This window comes from Anopheles moucheti, chromosome 2, assembly GCF_943734755.1.
Source record: "Anopheles moucheti chromosome 2, idAnoMoucSN_F20_07, whole genome shotgun sequence".
NCBI classification, from domain to species: Eukaryota; Metazoa; Arthropoda; class Insecta; order Diptera; family Culicidae; genus Anopheles; species Anopheles moucheti.
The window spans coordinates 35454122-35473350 of record NC_069140.1 but is presented as its reverse complement, the minus strand read 5'-3'; the positions used below and the strand labels follow the sequence as shown (position 1 = coordinate 35473350).

Below are 19229 nucleotides of genomic sequence, written 5' to 3'. Positions count from 1 at the left end.
CGTGGGACTGGTTCCCGGAGCGTGATGCAGCGGCTCTGATAACCGGTCCGATGAGCATGCTCTCACGCAGTTGTTTTGTTCTTCCAGCGGGGAAACCGCTACACCATGCTCACGCACACTATCGGAGCAACAATGTGTGTAAGAGATCTTCAAACCTCTTCCATGCTGATCATCCGGCGATTGGATTAAATCGTTTTTTTTTAATCATCCGACCCAGTAGAGGTTAAGAACAGCACTGTGCCAGATATTTCTTGCCGGTAGATTGCTGGTAGACGGTATACTTTGATAGTTATTGCAATATATTTCCCAACTTTTAAATGTAACCATTTGAAAGTATAATGACCATAAATCCATTTCATTCCTGGCAAATAGTGACCCCTCCAAAATGTTAAGTAAGGTATAATTATAAATCCTTAGAGATAATATTGATGGAAGGTCTCTTCTTCAGTTATTAGAACCATTATAGACTTGACCGTTTCTAACATTCACTGGTTCACGCAGCATAACAGACCCGAAGGCCCAATTGGCTATTTCAGTATTAAAATGAAGGAATCTGTTCATCACACATCAGCTTGTCGTAAGACAAATAACATTGGAAGCTGTTTATATATTGAATGCTTAGTTCCATGTTACTGTTTTACGGCCTCAATCTACAGTCACAGTCTAGTAAATTCATTCGTATATAGGCAGCCACCAAGGTACACGGTTCCTCCATAATCTATATTCGGAGATTTTGGGCAAATTTTTTTCGGACAAAGTTTAAGTAAAATAGTAAAAAAATGTCTTCCTTTTCAATATAAAATATTAGTCTTTACATTTTGCTAATGTTTTTTCCCTGTAAATAGCTGCTTTCAGAGCAAAGTAGAAAGTCGCCTGGGTAAGATTGAAGTATAAACAATATTGCACCAGGATTCGACATACGCCATACAGAATTCAAGATGGAAGACAGATATTTCTGCTATAACATTTTATTTGATTCAATCATAGTGTACTTTATAGCAAAAACTTAACATTACAAGAGGTAAGTACGTTCGTGTTACGTACGGAATGGGATAAAACATCCCGAACTTAGTTCGATTCTGGGTTTACTATCTTTCCCACGAACAAGGGATACTCATTCGTTTTGTCGACGATCATCAAAAGGAAGGGTTCGTTTACGGTAAAGTTAATGATCGGAGGTGGCGGCGCTGCACTGAGTGCTACGAACGACAGTGCAGCTGCCGAAGTGGCTGTGGTTCCCTGCTCGTCGATAGCGATGAACGTCCGCTGGGAAACATCACGAACCACCAGCGGTTCGTCGGCAAGGCCGCTGAGCGCAGACGGACGGTCAAAGATTGACTTCAGGCCCAGGTTCTTTAGTGCCTGCACCAGTGACAGTGAGCTGTACAGATTGAACTTTGGCACGTGCAGATGCATCTTGTAGGCGCTACGCATCTGCTTCAAGCCCGAAATAATGTCGGCCATATGCGTAACCTTCAGCTGGTCGGCCGATCGCTGCAGCTGGTGGCGCACCTTTGGCAGCATCAGAATCATCGACAGTCCGGCGGACCCTTCGTACGGTAACTCCACCCAGCGCATACCATTCCCATCCTGGAAGTCAATATCGCCGTACCGGAGCTTGTTAAACATGTACATCATCGGCACCTGGCGACCGGTTGGGGCGCTCGATTTGTCATAACTGGGCGCTGTCTCGAACAACCCCGGTTCCGTTTTAGTGAACTGGTGCTTCCATTTGCCCTTGAAATATATAACGCTCGCCAACAGCAGTCGGGTAGAGGCATCCAGGGCATCTAGAAGTAGACCGGAAACGTAATCAATAACTGTAAAGAGACCCATGCGAACAAACAAGCTCTCGTTGTAAAAACTTACTGGGTGCAACTATTTCCCGTATGTTGCCACGAGATTTTTGGCTAACCCAGTTGTTGGCTGTAGCAGCAGCATCATTCCGGTTCTGGAAGTTGACGCGCAGGAATTCTACCCCATCTTTCAGCGCGTTCTCTTGGATGGTTTGGCTGATTTTTGTGCCGGTTCCGAGAAAGATGGCCATGGCTTGATCGAGTTTGTTCACTCCCGACTGTTGGGTGTCACTAATCTGGTTGCGTACCAGTTTTCCCAGCTCTTTTGAGGAGGCGAGCAATGAGGAGCGTAGTTCAGTCTTGGCACCATCGTCCGCGGCATCGTCCAGGCTCGCTAGCAGTGTCTGCGGCAGGATCGGACACATGAGAGCGTTCACTTGCTGGGGTAATATCATGGTCTACGAGGATAAAAATGACCAATGGTTAGTGACCTAAATTTAAACAGTTTGACATCTAGCGCTTATGAGTACCTGCAGCATGCGCCACGCGAACTGCATCGCTCCGGATGGCGATGGCAGCGGTTGAACCAATTCCTTATAGCTGTTAACATTATATTCCGTTGGGAATGATATAGGCGGATCATGCCTTTGTTGTAGTTGTTGGCGTTGCAGTGGTTGCTGTTGTAGTTGTTGCTGTTGTAGTGTATCCTTGGTACGCAACTCTGGTACATTTGAACGGGGTATATTTTGAACTTGAGGGTAATATTGTGGATACGAGGAGTAGTTTGGATTCTGAGCTACACTTTGTATTTGTTGTGCCTGGGTGAAAGAAGCTAGAAGAAAAGAGGTAATACACAAATCAAAATTAGTACAGTTGATGCAAAATAATCATTTACGCAACAGTAATGATAAACAAATTTTGGAATCGCTCTCAATTTAGTGTCATCGCACGAAGACGTTAAAACCTGTTAGCCAAACCAGTCTTCCCACATGCCGGTGTATACATCGCGACGTGTCACAAGAATCCACCAACACCACACCGCGTGATTGAGCATACTCATCTCTGATGTCCGAGCGTTTGGGCCGCGGGGACGTGCAAAACGGCAAATCGCCTTCAAAATCACCTTGAGGTTAGGAACGCGAGGTTTTCAAGCGCCTTGGCTTGGTGTGAACGTTTCATTAGCATCTTCAGTTCCGATCACGATCCCGTACGGGAACCACCTGGTGGAATGGCGAATTTACAATACTTACCACAGAAAAACAAAAAGCAGCAGATCAGGTTGCCTGTCCGGTGCGCAAATTTTGAAGGCAGTAAATCCATCGTGAATTTTGCACCGGAAATGGGTACGTCGATTTTGGCTTGGCTGCTTTCCGTATGCAACCCTTGGCCTAGGTATTACTGAGGGGTGTTGTACACGGTCGCACTACGAACTACCACACACAAACACACTCCCCGTAATGACGACGCGATCGTCGCGTACGAACAGGTTTTGCCACAGGGGTTTTCCGTTGCTAAACAACTCAAACGTCCCACTCTGTGTAGTGCGTTTCGGATTACCGCACCGCTCGATCTTGTTGCTGCTGAGCGCGGCTGTGCTAAACAGTGCTGGGGTGATCGCCGCCGATTGTGAATCTGCCTCGGTCGCTGGTTGAATGGTGACTGACGGACAACAAACTGACTGCGCTAGGTCACCCGGCATTGGCTTGGTGTACTATGGATCGATCCAGCAAACCTGTTATGCTGCGGGGTTTTTTTGTTTTGTTTTATTGTATTATTCAGAAACGACGATAGCCCACTGAACTGGTGGGTAAATCCACCTAGAGAGAGATTTGGCCGTACCTGATAGCTGTATAGTGGTAACACTGCATTATCACTGTAAAGCTTATCAGCTATCGGAAGGGGCTGCTTGGTTCATGCGCCATAGAGATGTGTCATTGCTACAAGCGTACCGTACGAGATGCAGTTACGCACAGACAAGTGCAATATTGTTAAGACATGTGCGAGACCATACCTTTGTAGCTGATGGTAGCGATCAAGTGATTCTAAGATGTTTATCTCTCAGAGAACAAGAAGAAGATTGTTTTTAGAGTACTGCAGCAACTATAAAATGTACGATCATCTTCCTTGAACGATATATCTGCGGACATTTGGACTTGAAATATTAGTTTCAGTGTTTAAAAAGTTTCTTTCTCTACCCAAATCCCGTGATTCAACGAATCCCGCGAAGGGGAGTCTTTATTTGCTGATGTACATATACCATGTACGGTTTTATTAAGCAAATGGTACCGATAAAATTATTTCTGGTTTACATTAAATAATCATAAATAGTCATTCTACCTAAGCATCTATACATATCGAACTTCGGCCTACCTACTCCAGGTCCGTACGATCGCTCCTGATTGGCTTCCTTCCCGCTGGATGGGCGGACTGTCATTGTCATGCTACAGGTCCGAATCGATGCGCGCCCGTCATTCCCAAGTCTGTTGAGTGCGATTTCAAAATACATTCAAAGTACCATATCTTGAAACGATCATGTTGGTGACGTGGTGCGTTCGTTAAGGGTCGATTATTGGAACCGGTGTCACATCTTCACGCTCACATTCAGCTACGTCGTTTATCGTCATCTAGTGGAACCTTTGGAAACGGTTCCAATAGAAGAGATATGTTGGTTGGTGAGGGAGAGCGGTATCGTTAAATGTGCGGATAATTGTACGCTTCAACACTATCTCAACCGTTAATGGGGGTGGGTATGTTCGTAGCTAAATGGCAGCGCGCATGGGATCACCTTGCACGTGTGTGCAGACCTTGGCAATGAATATCCCACTGATAGTATTTTTAAAAAATACATTTTCACCGATGTTGCTCGTGCTGTTTAGCAACGTCTCAGTGGAATTCCATACCGGGCACAAGAACAACAGTCTTCGATGGAATGCTTGCTCCTTGCGATGGGACATCTGCCAGATAAATCGAGCTCAATATAAGCTCTAACTTATGCTAGCCGAGCGAGATATTTGCTACGAGTTGTCCTTAACGATTGTTGTACGCGTTCTATACTGACTAAAGGAGTAGAGTACCATATTCTAGGAAACTAACAACTACGAATGCTGGACTATGCCTTCATTCCGGCGGTGGAGAAGTTCCCTCTACTCGACGTACGGTATGTCCGTGATCTTGCCAGCAACGATCACGATATCGTCGACGACATCACGCACGAAGAACAGGAACGGCTTGTCGGCGGTAAAGTGTTCCTGATCGTCTTCAAGCGTTTTCGACTCGACGAGATTCGTGGCCGACAGTGCGTTCTCGCTACTGGAACCTTCGTCAACACGGATCGATACATGCTGCACCAGCTCGTCGATGTGGATCTTCTGTTCGGTGGTAATGCCGCTTAGGTCCGCCTTCGAGGTAAACATGGTGATGAGCCCAAGCTGCAATTAAATTGCAATTGATAATTAGACAAGGTTAATCAAGCGATAGAACAGACATGCAATCATGCCCTACCTTCGCTAGTGGCTTCTCAGCACGGCTTGTCGTATCGATGCGGAACTTTGGAATGCAAATGTGTACCGGCATTTTTACCAAAGACTTCTGAACGGTACTGAGTGTATCGGGGTTGAAGTTCTTGATGAGATCCTTCAAACCGTCCTTGCTGTTTGGCACCATCAGTAGGAGAGAATAGCGGGAATTCTAGAATCAAGAATGAAGTTAAACTTATGTACTTGACTGTGGTCAAAACTCTCATCCAGCCTACTAACATTGTACGGCAGTTCTAGGAACTTAGCATCCAACTGTTCGTCTTTTCCAACACCAAACGTTCCTTGCGATCGCATCATCATGACAGGCCTTTCATCCGTGTTGGTAAAGAATGTGCTTTCCTCCGTACGGAGTTGCTGCAAGAGAAACGACATTGTATTAGATTTATGCTTTGTCCTTTGTTTTTCGCTTCACCTAATACCTGGAATGGCGTAGCCCAGCTTCCTCTGTAGTACAGACCATTAAATAGCAGCATCTTTGATTCGTTAACCTGTTCTTCATCCGCCTTGATGTTAGCCTTTCGTCCAACCAATGAGTTTCCACTCAAAGCTGAGGCTATGTCGCCTGTTAAGAACGATCGTCTAACGTTGAACTGAAAGGAGATAAAATAGTTTTGTTTATTAACCTATGGACTCTAAGCAACAATAACCCGTTTATAGCAACACGTTTCCTACCTTTCTCCTCGAGCCCTGACTTTCCACCGCCTGCATTACCTCTTGTTCACCGTCCAAGCTCAGCGTCTTCAACGGTAGAGTTAATTTTTCCGGCTGGTCATCATCGTGGTGATCTTCGCTGGCCTTTTTGATTTTCGCATCATCCAGGTCAGCATCAGCCGCAACTTCATTGATGGCTTCCATCTTCTTTTTGGCCAACTCTTCCTTGATTTTGGTCGGATCGACGTACTCTTTATCGTCGATGTTCTTGTCAAACTTAGGGTTCTCATCCTCGATCTCGTCGTACTTGGTGTTGATACCCGTATCCGTCCGAAGTTCGTCTTCCAGCGGCAGTGCCGACTTAATCTTTAGCACTTCGAAATCAACAATGTCCTTGCTGTTGCTATTATTGCCGCTCTGCTCCACAACTAGGTTGTCACCTTTGGGATTGTTACTCTCCTCGACGATCTCTTCCTCGAGCACAAGCGGGTCGAGGGACGTTTTCGGTTCGTCAAAGTTATAATCATTCCGCTCGATGTCACGCACCTCCACGGCGTAGTTGCGCTCCAGAACGTCCTTGTACGCTTGCACTACGCTGTTGTTTTTGTAGATGTAGAACCAGGTTTTGAATTGCGGCTCGTTTGTTGGGTTTTGACCACTCAAACGTTTCAGCGACACGTCAAACGCTTTGCGTACTGGAAGACAAACAAACAAACAGCAAGTATTTTATTGGGGCCAAATGAAAGCGATGCAATCATTTCATCCAACCTAAATCCCGATCCGTGGGGAACTTGAAGACATCGTACAGCTCCTTCAGTGTCTGCCCTTCGGCTCCCTCGCTGATCATCGCCAGTATGGAGGAGAAACCGATCGGCGAGAACACATGGTTACCGGACGTTTCGGCCGCTCCCTTCAACAGGCTGCTCGTGATGATGTTAGTCGAGACACCAACCAAACTGCGCGGTTCACCGCCATCGCGCGAGTAACGCTGCTTGGGCAATGCGTTACTAGCAGGCGTTACCGCGGCGATGATGACGAAAATCACTGTACGGGTGGGGAAGAGAAGACAATCGAAGCAAAGTATTAGTGAAGGGAAAATAGAATCAATTAAACATGAAGGATTGCAAAGCTCGTCCCACGTGAAACTGCGTTCCGCATTCCTCAGCACCATCCAGCATGGTACGTTACCCTGGGTTGCACAGGTTATTTTTTTCTTTTTGAATTCAACGTAGCTGGCGATTTTCCCAAGTAGAAAAGCTCACTTTACGTTGCGGCTGTTTATGTACGCACGATCCCAACCCGGCACCCCCTTCTAGTCGGACAGTTTCCCAACGTACGTAGGGGCGGGAAAATCACATCATAATCAGCATCATCTCGTGCTCTGTCCCATGTTTGGGGTCTGCGGTTTCGCTGGGTGTGTTTCGCAGATCGCATTCATATTATGACCGATTTGTATCACCACCACCACCACCACACCCCGTTACCTGGTGTAGATGACAGTTTTCTTTTCTCACCCATTGCCGGCATCCACTATTCAACGGATCATTCGTTTCGATCCGTAACACGGGTACGCCTGGTAATACCCGGTGCGGTGAAAGTCCGGAAACCCGGTGCCCGGGCACCGTGTTTTGAGCGTTTCCATTTAATATGAATGATACAACCGGGGTAGCAAAACAAAAAAAAAACAATTGGGAATGAAAAAGAGTCATTACCACACCCAAACTGGTTGGACATAAAGAGACTTTTTCCACCTTAGGCAGACGAAATGCATCATTGCGGGCACGATAAAGCTATACATGCATCGAAATAAAGTCCCACAGCACGCAATTCCTGAACGCGGAAATAGAGGAAAGTCATAAATAGATGCTGCACTCCCAGCATTTATTGCTGCGAACAAATTAATTCAAATCGCTCTATCAAAAAACGCAAAGACCGCGCACGGAAGACTTCCACCGGGGCGACGACTGTCCTTCGCTTCCCGTGAATGGGAAGCAAATTTAGGTGGTGTGTTCTGATGGTGCGCTAGAAAGATAATTGAATGGTCGTGATGAATTAACAACGACGCAGGGAAAGTAACACCTGGGTTAGCCTAGTGCTGTAAGCTAACGGTTAGATTGCGTTTTGGCAAGCCACCCCAAGTCCCGGTCCCAAAAGTGGATGACGCACGTGTGATTTATTCAAAGGTGCCATGTACACGGGCGGCTGATAACGGTAAGCTATCGTGTGAAAGTCGTTGGTTAGCGAGGCAGGGTATAAAACGCTGTTTAAATCGAGATCAAATCAACCACAGCTGAGCATCACTTTGACACACCGTGAAGATGGTAAAGACGATCATTTATAATATAAGGGAAATTATTTCGTATAAAGAGTGATCCCTTGCGTTCGAAATCGATACACGCTTCTGGTGCTCTCGTTTGTCGGACGATTTCCTCCCCGAAAAGTAGGTGTTAATGGTACCCACCGATGGTGTTGATCATGATGAAATTCGTTTGCTGATAGCTTTCGATCGATGGGCAGTGATCGATCTGATCGGATGCGATCGATTTCAATTTCGATTAACCGCGGAGAAAGTGCAGGCGCTATTGACTAACCGTATGACAAGCGAACTTAAATGAAATGCAACATTCGATGGTTGGGAGATTTTCCACCATGCCGCACGATCGCACCATGAGAAATCTCGATGCAAACAGGTGTAGTTTGGTTTTGTGGGTATTAGAAAATGCAAAAAGGAAAGTACTACTAGTGCTGCTACTGGTAAACTACGCTTTATTCGAGTGGGAAAATAAAGACAAGACAAGAATCGTGTACGGGGATGAGGGTGGCAAGATGCAAGAATTGTCTTTCAACTCACAACATAAAACCATGTAAGATCCGTTCCCATGCACCGGGAAGCTAATAAATTCGGGCAAACGAATGTCGATTGTCAAACACACACAGGGCAGCACACCGGACACCATAAATTGTCCTACTGCAAATATTTAACCTGCTCGTTCGCCTCCGAATGGTCCGTGTCCAATTAAACAAACAAACCCACCGGACCGGTGTTGGTGGCATTGCTTCACTTCACGGTCAAACAAATCGCCAAGAATAAGCCGAACGGCGGTGAAAGCTAACGGTGATTGAGCTTAAACTCTTAAATTTCGCATTCGCCTCGTTCATTGTTCCTGTTTGTTCCCTGTTTATGGTGGGGGAGGTTGCTGCTGTTTCGATGCTTCTTTTGCATAGCCCGGAGAGAAACGTAATCGAGGTGAAGCTTCATACCGAAGCCCCGGGGTACCTGGGTATCATTGATCGTACGCAGAGAGATGTTGTGACACCAATGCTGGTGGAAAAAGCTGAAAGTCAAAAAGTAGGAAAGTGAAACAACAATCATCCTTGATCGACAGTTTGTCAAAAAGTTTGTTTTTGGGGGGTTTATTTTTTTTTTTTGGAGCCACTGTTTTTGCCCGGTCGTAAGTGAAAGCTGCTTGCATGTAGAAGGAAGTTCATCACACAAACACTCTGCACGTGTTTGCCTGCAAGTTGAAGGACAGGCAGTAATGAGACAGGTTTTTTTTGCGGGATGCAAAATGGAATCTTCAAGCACTACGGTCGCTTACTGAACGTGTACGGAATTATGTATGGTGTGAAAGGTTTTGCGCAATTTGCATCCGGGAGTAGTATTCGCAATTGCTGTGTGTGTAGTTCTGTTTACTTGAATGCTTGGAAGTCTATTTTTGATAATAAAAACAAAACATTGAACAGCTCATGAATCATGAATCTGTATGAATCTTTGAACAGACTGAATGTATTTGAATATCTATTTCAAGGGTTTAGGAATCCTCCGAGATTCATGACCATCCCAACCATTCCGTAGTAGATGTCCAAGGAGCAAGATCTGCCACTGATCTGCCAGGATTTCTGATGCTTTTGAAAGTGGATTCCTGTTTCGAATGACTATTTGCTAAAGCCTCATATGAATGACTCTTCACTATAGTTTTATAATGCACAACACTAAATAACTTACTCTAATTACTTGTCAGTAATATTAAAGTTAAGAATCTCTTCTTGTCTTAATATTCGTTTTAATCACGTAGGATCACGTCAGTTAGGCAAGTATCACGCATCCTAATATTCAAGATCTTGCCATTAGAGGTCGATTCTATACCAAAGTTATGAGTTACAATATCAACTGGATTGGACAGGATGTCATGAGCTCCAAATGTTGCTCGACAATCTTTTTATCCTGTTTAAATGGACATAAAAGTGAGATAGCCCAAAAGCATTTCATAAGATTGCTGCAAACATAACAAATCCTTTGCAACACAGGACTTGAGGAGAGTTTGAGAATCGATAGTAAGACATCATTTTGCATCTACAGTAATCTTTGCTAAGATATATATGCTGATGCAGATCAAAGGAGGATCAAGTTCCAAGGATGCCCTAAGCGGATTGGGCAAATTTAAAGAAGTTGGTAAGGTTCTTCAAGATATTATTGATGCTGGGATTCTGGAACAGCCCTAAACTTACGAATTTTTGTTGCGAAGAATTAATGTCTTCGGACATGAAAATCAATGGCACAATTACTGTGAATTAATTTGAGTATGTTTTATGTGTAAGAGAAAACGTTTTATCAGTTTCAAGCGAAGGAAACAAATCGCAACAAAGAAGCACGACACAATTAATGGGAGTAATTGAATCTTCCCAGAAATGACCAGTACCATTCAATTAGCATAACTTTCACTGTCCACATACATCTTCCTTGCAATGCCGTGTCATGTGTCGTTAAAATTATATTAACATACATCGATCATGCATGCTGTATGATTTGTCTGCCAGCAGTACCAACCAACCGTGAAACGATCGTCTATAAAGGAATTGTTTCGAAAACACACGGCCAATGTGCGATTAGCTAACTGCTGGCCACGGATCATTCAACGGGTGCTGCATTTGCATCCGTTCGGTCGGTTTCGTTTTGTTGTATGCGGTTTCAACCTGCAAGCTGTCTCCATTAGACGATGGTGGCCACGGATCATCTCTCTTTTGCCATTTGTGATCTTTCCATGTCCAAGTCATGGTCAGTCATGGTGCGCAACCGATGCAAAAACCGAAATGCTTGCGGGGCAGATACGATACCGTTCGCCGATGATTTGCGTTCCGTGTCACGGTTGAATGCCACACGGCGTGCAGGATGGCGCGAGATCGCAAAGATCTTGAAGCTGTTGCCAAGCTTCCCGCTTCCATTCAAGTGGTGGTTCCACGCTCTCTCGGTGTGAGGAACCGTTTCGTATTCAACTCCTCCACAAAGCGGCTTATGATTTCGCAAAAAGCTTTCCATCCGCAGGCGCAGTAGAGAAAATTCCAAGCAAAAGTACCTGTAGCAAGGTGTTTTTCGCCACTCCGAGCAATGTTGGAAATTAAATCGAAAGAATGCGTTTCGTTCACCATAGAAAGTGGAGACGGCGTTAAAATATGTCTAACCTTCGGGGCGGTCATCAACGAAACGGATCCAGAGCTTAATAACAGCTTATTAAGCTACCCGGTACCGTCGGGTGTGTGCGATCGGTCACCGTTTGGTCAAGAAGCAACACTGTGAAGGTTTACCGAAGCTCTCCAAAACTATGTGGGAAAAATGCATTGTTTACACAGCCGCGTGGGTGAAGTTTTCCATCACATCGCCGCAACTATTTATCGAAAGCTTAAGCGCTTTAATTCGATTTTTGAAACGCACTGCAATGTAGACAAAACTCACTCAAACCTAACTCATCTCACATTTTGACGCTCTCGTTTTCCATCATCCATCCGATCGTTTACTTATTTTCCACATTGCCGTTTTTCACCATTTCAAACAAGAAAGGAACAGAAGTATGAAAAAAAAACAAACCGTGGGGTTTGTTGCAAAAATTGCTCCAAATAAGAGCGAAAGTGTGATGAAACGATGATTTAATGCGGCGTTTTTTTACTATTGAGGGCTATTTGAGGAGGAAAAAAAATCACAGTTTATAATACGACCATTAGGTTTGATTTACAGTAACGGATTTCGCACGCATACTGGCCATCCCTACTGGCGGGTGGCTCGCTTTCCCATGCCTTTGCCAAAGTGGTACCGTTGGGTAGGGCGTTTTTTTTGCCTTATGGAAGCGGTGATCAAATTACAACACATTTCTCCAGAGTAAGAGCAAACAATAAATTGACCAACAATCGGAAAAGCGATCGGGTGTGGGAAGTGGCTACAGTAAATCATCATTTCCAAACAGCCGATTTGAGCCGATGCAACAATAATCGCAAACTGTTTAAAATGCGCCGATAAAATGAAGCCATTAAGCTTAATTGAAAGCAAACCGCCTTCACCGTTGTTATGATTCACTTAGAGAATGTATTACCGGGATTTTTTGTTTGTTTGTTCGTTTGGCAGCAACGTTAAAGATAAACTGTATTGTTTTTCTTGCAGCATAATAACATGATTTTCGTAAGCTGATGTGCGAAAATAAACGTACCGTGCCTGGAGTTGGTTTAGCATTGAAATTTCAGCCATCAGAAGCTGCTGATCGAAACTAACAACCATCAACTACCCATCAAACCATTACACACCTTACGGGTGTTACGGGTTGTTTTCTCGCCATCCCGTAATAATGGGTCATATACACTGCATCGAGAACGCTGGCCAGGAAACACATGCCCCATCGTGCCGTTTTTACTGTCCCGATTAGCTCCATTGGATGCAACATCACCGACCTCCATGTTACGAACCATGCGAAACACAACCAGCGGGAACATGTTCGGTTGCAGTTCTGTTCACGCTTCAACGAATGGTGGAGCCCTTGCCGATGATGTTGCCCGGAGGTGAGGAAAATAACATTAAAGACCGGTCTAGCACACATTCCCCAGCACGGAGAGGTACGTAATGGTTCTCTGGTGGCCGCATGCCGCACCGGAACAGCTGATGCTACGTTGCTAACAACGTACAGCGGAGGCTCGTGTTGAGGTTGGTCTCATTTCCTTCGCCGCCAACAACACAAGACCACAGGTGGCCGGCAAGGTGGCACGGTCCTTGCTAACCAGCACACACCATACCACAATGTGGTTGGGTTGTTTTCCCCCGTTGTTCGTTGATTTTATTTTATTAGATCAATCAATTCGATTACGCTCCGATGGTAAGATGATTTCATCTCTCCGACATTGGAAGCAAACGACGGTATCAAGCATACCACTTTGAACACCTTCGTAGAAGTTCCATTTATCGATGCTCAAGAAGAACTCGAACCTTCGTAGGAGTTGATGAAGACAAAAGGTGTGGGAGTTCCTGAAAAACTCAAGAATATTGGCACGTGACATGGCACACAAATGTAGGTTAGAATCATAAAAAAACCAACTCAACTACCCAAACAATTTCTCCACGCACGAGCAGTTCCACCACAACAGTCGGTTGCTTCTTGTTGGGCTCTGTTTCCGTTCGGTCACTCTTTGTACGGCAGTTCTAGACTATTATACGACCTGCCGACCACGCAGCTTGGAAGTTGGCCCATTTTGGCGAAATTGACGCGTTTCGCTTACAAACTTCATCGATCCGGGTTTGAGGTTGAGCGTCACCCGTTTTATTTGCGTACACCGCGCGAGTCCCACGAGTGCGTGTGTCCAATGTTTTCGTCGACTCCACGTCTCACCTATCTCCTCGGAAAAGGTTGACCTTAATCGGTGCTTACCGTTTCTGTTTTCCTTCTTTCTTGTTTTGTTTCTTGAGAAGCGATCAGTGGTTGATTCTTGCGATGCGTTTCGCCCAATACTTGCGTTGCCGGGTTCCGGTACGTCGAGCAATCTTGTGGCACCTTCCTGCCCCGCCGGTGGTGTGGCGTACCGAGTACCGTTGCGGTACAGTGTGCCTTTCGACGACCATGACCCAATATTAAATCAACGCACGCATGCTCAGTTAGAAGCGGCCAATTACAGCTCACCGAACGCTAGCTTCCTTCCGTAGGCCGGTTTTTGTTGTTGTCACCGGTACATCGGTCGTGCTACTGCTATTGAACAGAAAGGCGTTTTTCCTTTCGCTCAAAACTATCAATTTAATGAGACGTGTGTTAGACCTTCTGCGTTGAAGGATGCATTTTGGAGCCGTGCTGATGCGTTAAAATATTCCGCTCCAAATATGCACATCCAAATGAACGTCTTCGAACGTTAAACGGGTTTGGATGGGGTTTAAACCCTGAAGAATTTGTTGAGCGTGATTGAAGCTGATTAATGACAAAGAGTTTCTAATTATGGTTAAAGTCACTCCGCTTTAAAGTCTTTCAAATGTTAAACGTTTCCAGCTTTCCTAATCACAGGTCCATTGAAGGTTGATTGACGGTGGTAGTAAGAGTGTGTCGGATGAAATAATTCTTCGGAAGTCCTATTTTAAGCCACGTCTAATGGTCTAGTGATAGCCGAGGTCGATCTTCATACATCCGGACCGTTTGGCGATAAATGAGAGGGTTTGTCCAAACTACATCCGGGAAAGAGGAGTCACGGGATGTCAGGTAATGTCAGTGAAGTTTCCGCTGTGCTGTTTTATATTCATCCGCATATAAATCATGCCAGTTAGTCAAAATATCTCGATAATTTGAATGATCAGAGATAAAGCGGGCGGATCTCTTTTGCAGCGGCATAATTTGGCATTCTATTTGGGCTCTATTGTTGGTGGGTTAATTTTTTTATCGGCCTGCCCAACCACCGGTGGAAACAGCACACACACACACACGATAACCCAAACTATAAACACCAGCGTAGATAAAGCTTGACGATACACTGACCGACCCCATCGCCAGTGGAAGCGCAACGATCGTGTCTTCATAATGGCAAAACAACGCAGCAAGCGAATTATAGTGTGCCCGGATTCGAAGAACGATCCAGGAAAAGACCGTTCGGTTATGCACCGTTACTTTCGTTAATTAGTGCCCAAACGAAACACGGTCGACGAACAACAAAATGGGAATTTATATTAAAAGCAAAAGAGACACAATCCGAAAGAAACCGGGTTGACCAGAACCGGACCCACTGTCCCGGGACCCGGGTCGGGTGCTCGTGAATTGACAAATTAGCACATCCGTTGCCCGGGTTTGCCAGTTCGCGTTCGCGGTTTGTGAATTGCATTGCTGTCTCTCCCCCCCTCTTCATCCTGTTCGCCGTTCCTTGGAGGACAAGGGACAAACCATTTAACGGAGTAATCAGCTTGGGATAAACCATTCGCGCGAGTTGCTCCCCATCGGTGTTTTTATTGCCGATCGTGCTCTCCTGGTCGCGTCGCCGGAGATCATCAGGGCCGTTTACTTCCTTCCCAATCCCGATCGGTGGGCTATTGACCTGCTTTGGGTGGTCAACTTCGGTGGCGCAAGGGAAAAGATGAATGTGTTCACATTGTGCACCACCACCCCGTCTGTTGGGGGTGGGCAAAGGTGGAGTGGGATTCGAGTTGCGTTTTTCTCTCGAGCTCTTCCCGGTCTCGGTCCCAGCATCCAACAGTATTCCTTGCAGCCCTGCTGGAGATCGCACGGTCACAACCATGCAAACAGGTTCTGCGCGAACGGAACATTGAAGTGGACACACTTGGGATCCAACGAACCACAAAAACAAAAAAGAAGGAAAACGGGTATGCACAATAAAATAAAACCACCGATATGTTCAGCCGAGAATGAGACCCCCCAATGATCGCCACCGCGCTGATCATCGCGAGATGATCTTTGTAGATTCTGGTCGGTTTGCGAGGATCGCGAGCGAAAGAATGCGGGCGGGGGACCGTGTGTAACCCATACGCGAAGCCGTACCGTCGGTCGATTCGGATGGACAAATAATAATGGACGGGGCAGGAGTACAGTTATAATTGCGGATCCCGGAGCAACCTGGATCTGGTCGGCATTCTACGCCCGACCTCAAACGACACTGACGCTCCCGAACCCACCGTCGCCGTATTATATCTCACATGCAATCGAACTCGGGTTGAGCATGCACACGCCAGGTGAACGAGAATACGGTGGGGTTGCCCTTAATGCTACCCGTTCTTGGAAGACTCCCTTTAGGGTGGGACACATGACGAGATGATTGGTGATCGCGGTGCTTGCGGTGAATGCGATGAAACGGAACCCCGTAGTTGGAAGTAGCTTTATTGAACGACTAGGACTAGGCGGCTACCGTAGCGGACGGGTGGGGAAGTAGCTGCGTGTAGTACTGCACGGAATTTCCACTGACGGGGGTGTTAAATCTGTCCCGCAGGTTAGCCGCGTCCGAGGAGTTTTTGGCGGTGTCCACAAGGGGTTGCATAGCGTAGGCAAGTTTCGCGAGCGGATACACGTACTCGGCGTCCGCGACGAGCGTACCGTTTTCGACCGTAAGTGACTGCAGCAGCGCACCAACCGCTTTGAACCGCTGCTCGGCAGTGGGAAGCTGTCCGACAAAGTTGACCACGCTGGGCAGTGTGTCCGCTTGGGGTTTGGTTCCGTCCGGCAGCTTGAACAACCGCTCATTCATGTAGGCGAACCGCTCCGGGAAACGTCTTGCGATCGAAACGAGCGTATCGAAGGAATTTGTGGCCAGACTGTTTCTTAGCTGCTGTACATGGTCATTGAGCAGATTCTCTTGACTTCCCAGCACGGCGTCGTTATCCACATTGCTCACATCGACCGTGTAGAGCGTTTGGAGCAGAGGGTCGTTAGACGCGTGCACCAGTTTCTCGATCGAGCTGTACACAGTTCGCTGCAAAGTTTTCATAGGCAGTGCCCAAGCGTACTTGAGTAATTCTTGCACGTTGGACGGCTGGAAGCGACCGTCCAGCTGTGGATTGCTGCCCATTTCCAGGAAGCTGTACAGTACGGCCCGTTCGGTGCGGCCCGACGCGAGGGTACTGCGGAAAACTTCCGACTGCAAAGCAGCCACTTCCTGCCATGCGGCGCGCACCTGCTGATCGAACAGCTTGTCCAACTTTGCAAGATCTGCCTTGGTTGGTTCGAACATGGCTTTCAGATCATTCATGGCCGTTTCGATTTTGGGCAGCAACTCCTTTACCCGAGAAGCACCAGATGTCACCTCTGCTTCCGGTTTGGATTTTAATGCTATCGTACATCGCAAACGTATCTGCTCGTACTGTGTTTTGTGATCTTTGATTTCGCACGCTTTGTTGAGGGGACATTTCTCGAACGCTGCTATCCACCCTTTGATGGTGCCCTGCATCTGGATCAGTGGCAATCCACAGACCTTTTTTGCAGCGTTCGGATCATCCGCACACACTGCTTGCTCCAATTGGGCGAACACGCACAGGAGCAGGAAAAACAACACACTTACGGAGCGACACATCAGTAACGGAACCGGCCAGCTTGGTTTTGTTCTTTTGTTGTGGAAAATGGTAAAAGTATGGATGGATCGAAAGATTTTATACCGTTTGTTGGTTGCGAATGTGTATTGCCATGCGAAGAAATATTAGCTCAGATGTTCGATTCGTCAAAGTGTTTGTCGACCCATCACTAAGATTAATTATGTGGGAAGAACTCGATGCTCGGTAGATTTCTTACATCGCTAGCCGGAGCATTATTGTGCACTAGGCCTTTGGGTAATCACATTGGAGTAATAAGAGTTCCAAGAAAGTTCCCTAGTGAACTCTGTTACGTGATCTCGCGGATCTCTGAAAAAAAAACCCTCCCCTGGCCTAATTCGATCCACTCCACGATTGTTTTCGGTTGCCGTCATCACCCGAACAGCAACAATTCAACCACACAGGGTAATGTAATTTGCAAAATGAAAGTAACTTACGTATCGGTATCGAACGTGGGGAGATCATTGCTGCTGCGTCGAAGATACACGCGTCAAACAAATTTATTTATTTCACCAGCGTCACGGAAACACCACAACAACCATCGGCGGAAGTAAACAACAGCCGACAACTTTCTTCTACTGCGGTTGCAATGTCCGACCCGGTAGCGACCTCTGGCATCCGCTTGCACACCTGGCGCAAAGATGGAGAGTTCAACGGTTCGCTATGTACGAGCGTATTCACTTTAAATACCACTCTGTTTAATGTGGTGCGAACTGACCGCCACGCAACCCCACACACGGCCAAAGAACTTTCTCCACGTGCTTTGTGGTCGGATTGGTAATGTTGGCGGGGTTGGTCTCGAACGATGGTTTGGTCAATTAACACTTCCCCGCTTCACGTTCAGCACTATAGAGTTCACTGATTGCTCGTCGATCGTTCTCACGTTATCGTTCAAATACACACAAACACACACACACAAACGTAGATCTACGCACTATTCCCGAAAATGGGTTTAACTCTGCTGGCTGGGGGTTCCCGATCCCGGCAACGTTACACAATGGACTGTTACCTAACGGCGGGCGGGAATCGTGTTTTATACACCGCGAACCGTTCCCGAACAGGCACACACATCTGGACGCTGCCCAGGGTGTGTGTTGGGCTCTCCCCCGGGGGTGTTTTGCGCGATTCCCTCTCGCGAGGGTTCCGCGGGAAGTCACCGCGAGCCAGCACAAAAAGGATGAGATGAGCAACCGGGACGGGAGCTGACACAACTGGCGAGCAACCGAACCGAACGTCCGCCGAACGCGCCCAGCGACGCTGTTGGACTGTTGGCAAGCACCGATCGTTCCACTTGGTCCACACGGCACGGCACATTCGGGTTGCATTTCTGCCCCACCCGTGCAGTGTTGCCCACGCTCTCGCGTCACGACTTTCTTTGCAGCAACATAAAAAAAAAAACATGAGCCCCACTCAGCAGCAAGCTCGAAGACACGAAGAGCAGAAGAGAGCAACAAACCCCCGTACGCAATACGCGCGTACGATCACTCGGATCAGTTGTATCAAGAAAGCTGCCGCAGAGAAAGCTCGGAATGAAAAGCTCATTTCTTTTCTTTTTATAGATAGAAGAGATGTAGAATGACTTGCCGAAAGAATGCCTATCCCTCGGTTGAGGTCATCCAAAGGGGTTGCGTTTAAACGATCGATCTTTCTGCGATTATCGTTTCCCCTTGTATCGAACCACTTGCGCCTATATGCATTAAATAGGTCAACCTGGGTCGAACCGCTGAAGACGACGGTCTTAAAATCCTGTGTCTGTTCGCCTCCATGCACGTGGACACATGCAATTGAAGCCCAACAACAGGTTTTGTGGGTCGATTTTGCATCCGCAACAATATAGAACGACGTCCATGAATGGTCCGGTTTTAATACCAAGCGCAAAACAGAATTGAAAAAAACATCTTTTTAGAGGTACACTACACTGTTTGCAGT

The 19229-nt window shown here is 46.6% G+C and overlaps 3 protein-coding genes across 3 annotated transcripts; all 3 read right to left on the bottom strand.

Annotated features, from left to right (window-relative positions):
• Nucleotides 1–927: 927 nt before the first annotated feature.
• LOC128299803 (uncharacterized) lies at nucleotides 928–3362 on the bottom strand. Its single transcript, XM_053035886.1, has 4 exons — nucleotides 3047–3362; nucleotides 2327–2628; nucleotides 1870–2254; nucleotides 928–1790 (listed from the first exon to the last, which is right to left on the bottom strand). The coding sequence occupies exons 1-4, from the start codon at nucleotides 3114–3116 to the stop codon at nucleotides 1069–1071; spliced, it is 1479 nt and encodes a 492-aa protein (XP_052891846.1). The 5' UTR covers nucleotides 3117–3362; the 3' UTR covers nucleotides 928–1068.
• Nucleotides 3363–4723: 1361 nt separating this feature from the next.
• LOC128299804 (serine protease inhibitor A3K) lies at nucleotides 4724–6845 on the bottom strand. The gene is made up of 6 exons (XM_053035888.1): nucleotides 6752–6845; nucleotides 6005–6678; nucleotides 5752–5922; nucleotides 5552–5686; nucleotides 5298–5483; nucleotides 4724–5224 (listed from the first exon to the last, which is right to left on the bottom strand). Exons 1-6 carry the CDS (start codon nucleotides 6828–6830, stop codon nucleotides 4940–4942), a joined length of 1530 nt encoding a protein of 509 aa, XP_052891848.1. The 5' UTR covers nucleotides 6831–6845; the 3' UTR covers nucleotides 4724–4939.
• Nucleotides 6846–15971: 9126 nt separating this feature from the next.
• LOC128297158 (uncharacterized) lies at nucleotides 15972–17318 on the bottom strand. The gene has a single exon (XM_053032738.1). It carries the CDS (start codon nucleotides 17282–17284, stop codon nucleotides 16115–16117), a length of 1170 nt encoding a protein of 389 aa, XP_052888698.1. The 5' UTR covers nucleotides 17285–17318; the 3' UTR covers nucleotides 15972–16114.
• Between the last annotated feature and the right edge of the window lie 1911 nt (nucleotides 17319–19229).

Coding starts and splice junctions, on each gene's coding strand:
- LOC128299804 (XM_053035888.1), bottom strand. CDS start 6,830: ATGATCAGCGAGGGAGCCGAAGGGCAGACACTGAAGGAGCTGTACGAT. Junction 5,687..5,751: donor GCTGGGCTACGCCATTCCAG/GTATTAGGTGAA, acceptor TTTCTCTTGCAG/CAACTCCGTACGGAGGAAAG. Junction 5,225..5,297: donor CTGAGAAGCCACTAGCGAAG/GTAGGGCATGAT, acceptor ATTTAATTGCAG/CTTGGGCTCATCACCATGTT.
- LOC128299803 (XM_053035886.1), bottom strand. CDS start 3,116: ATGGATTTACTGCCTTCAAAATTTGCGCACCGGACAGGCAACCTGATC. Junction 2,629..3,046: donor CTGCTTTTTGTTTTTCTGTG/GTAAGTATTGTA, acceptor CTTTTCTTCTAG/CTTCTTTCACCCAGGCACAA. Junction 2,255..2,326: donor TCGCGTGGCGCATGCTGCAG/GTACTCATAAGC, acceptor TTATCCTCGTAG/ACCATGATATTACCCCAGCA.
- LOC128297158 (XM_053032738.1), bottom strand. CDS start 17,284: ATGTGTCGCTCCGTAAGTGTGTTGTTTTTCCTGCTCCTGTGCGTGTTC.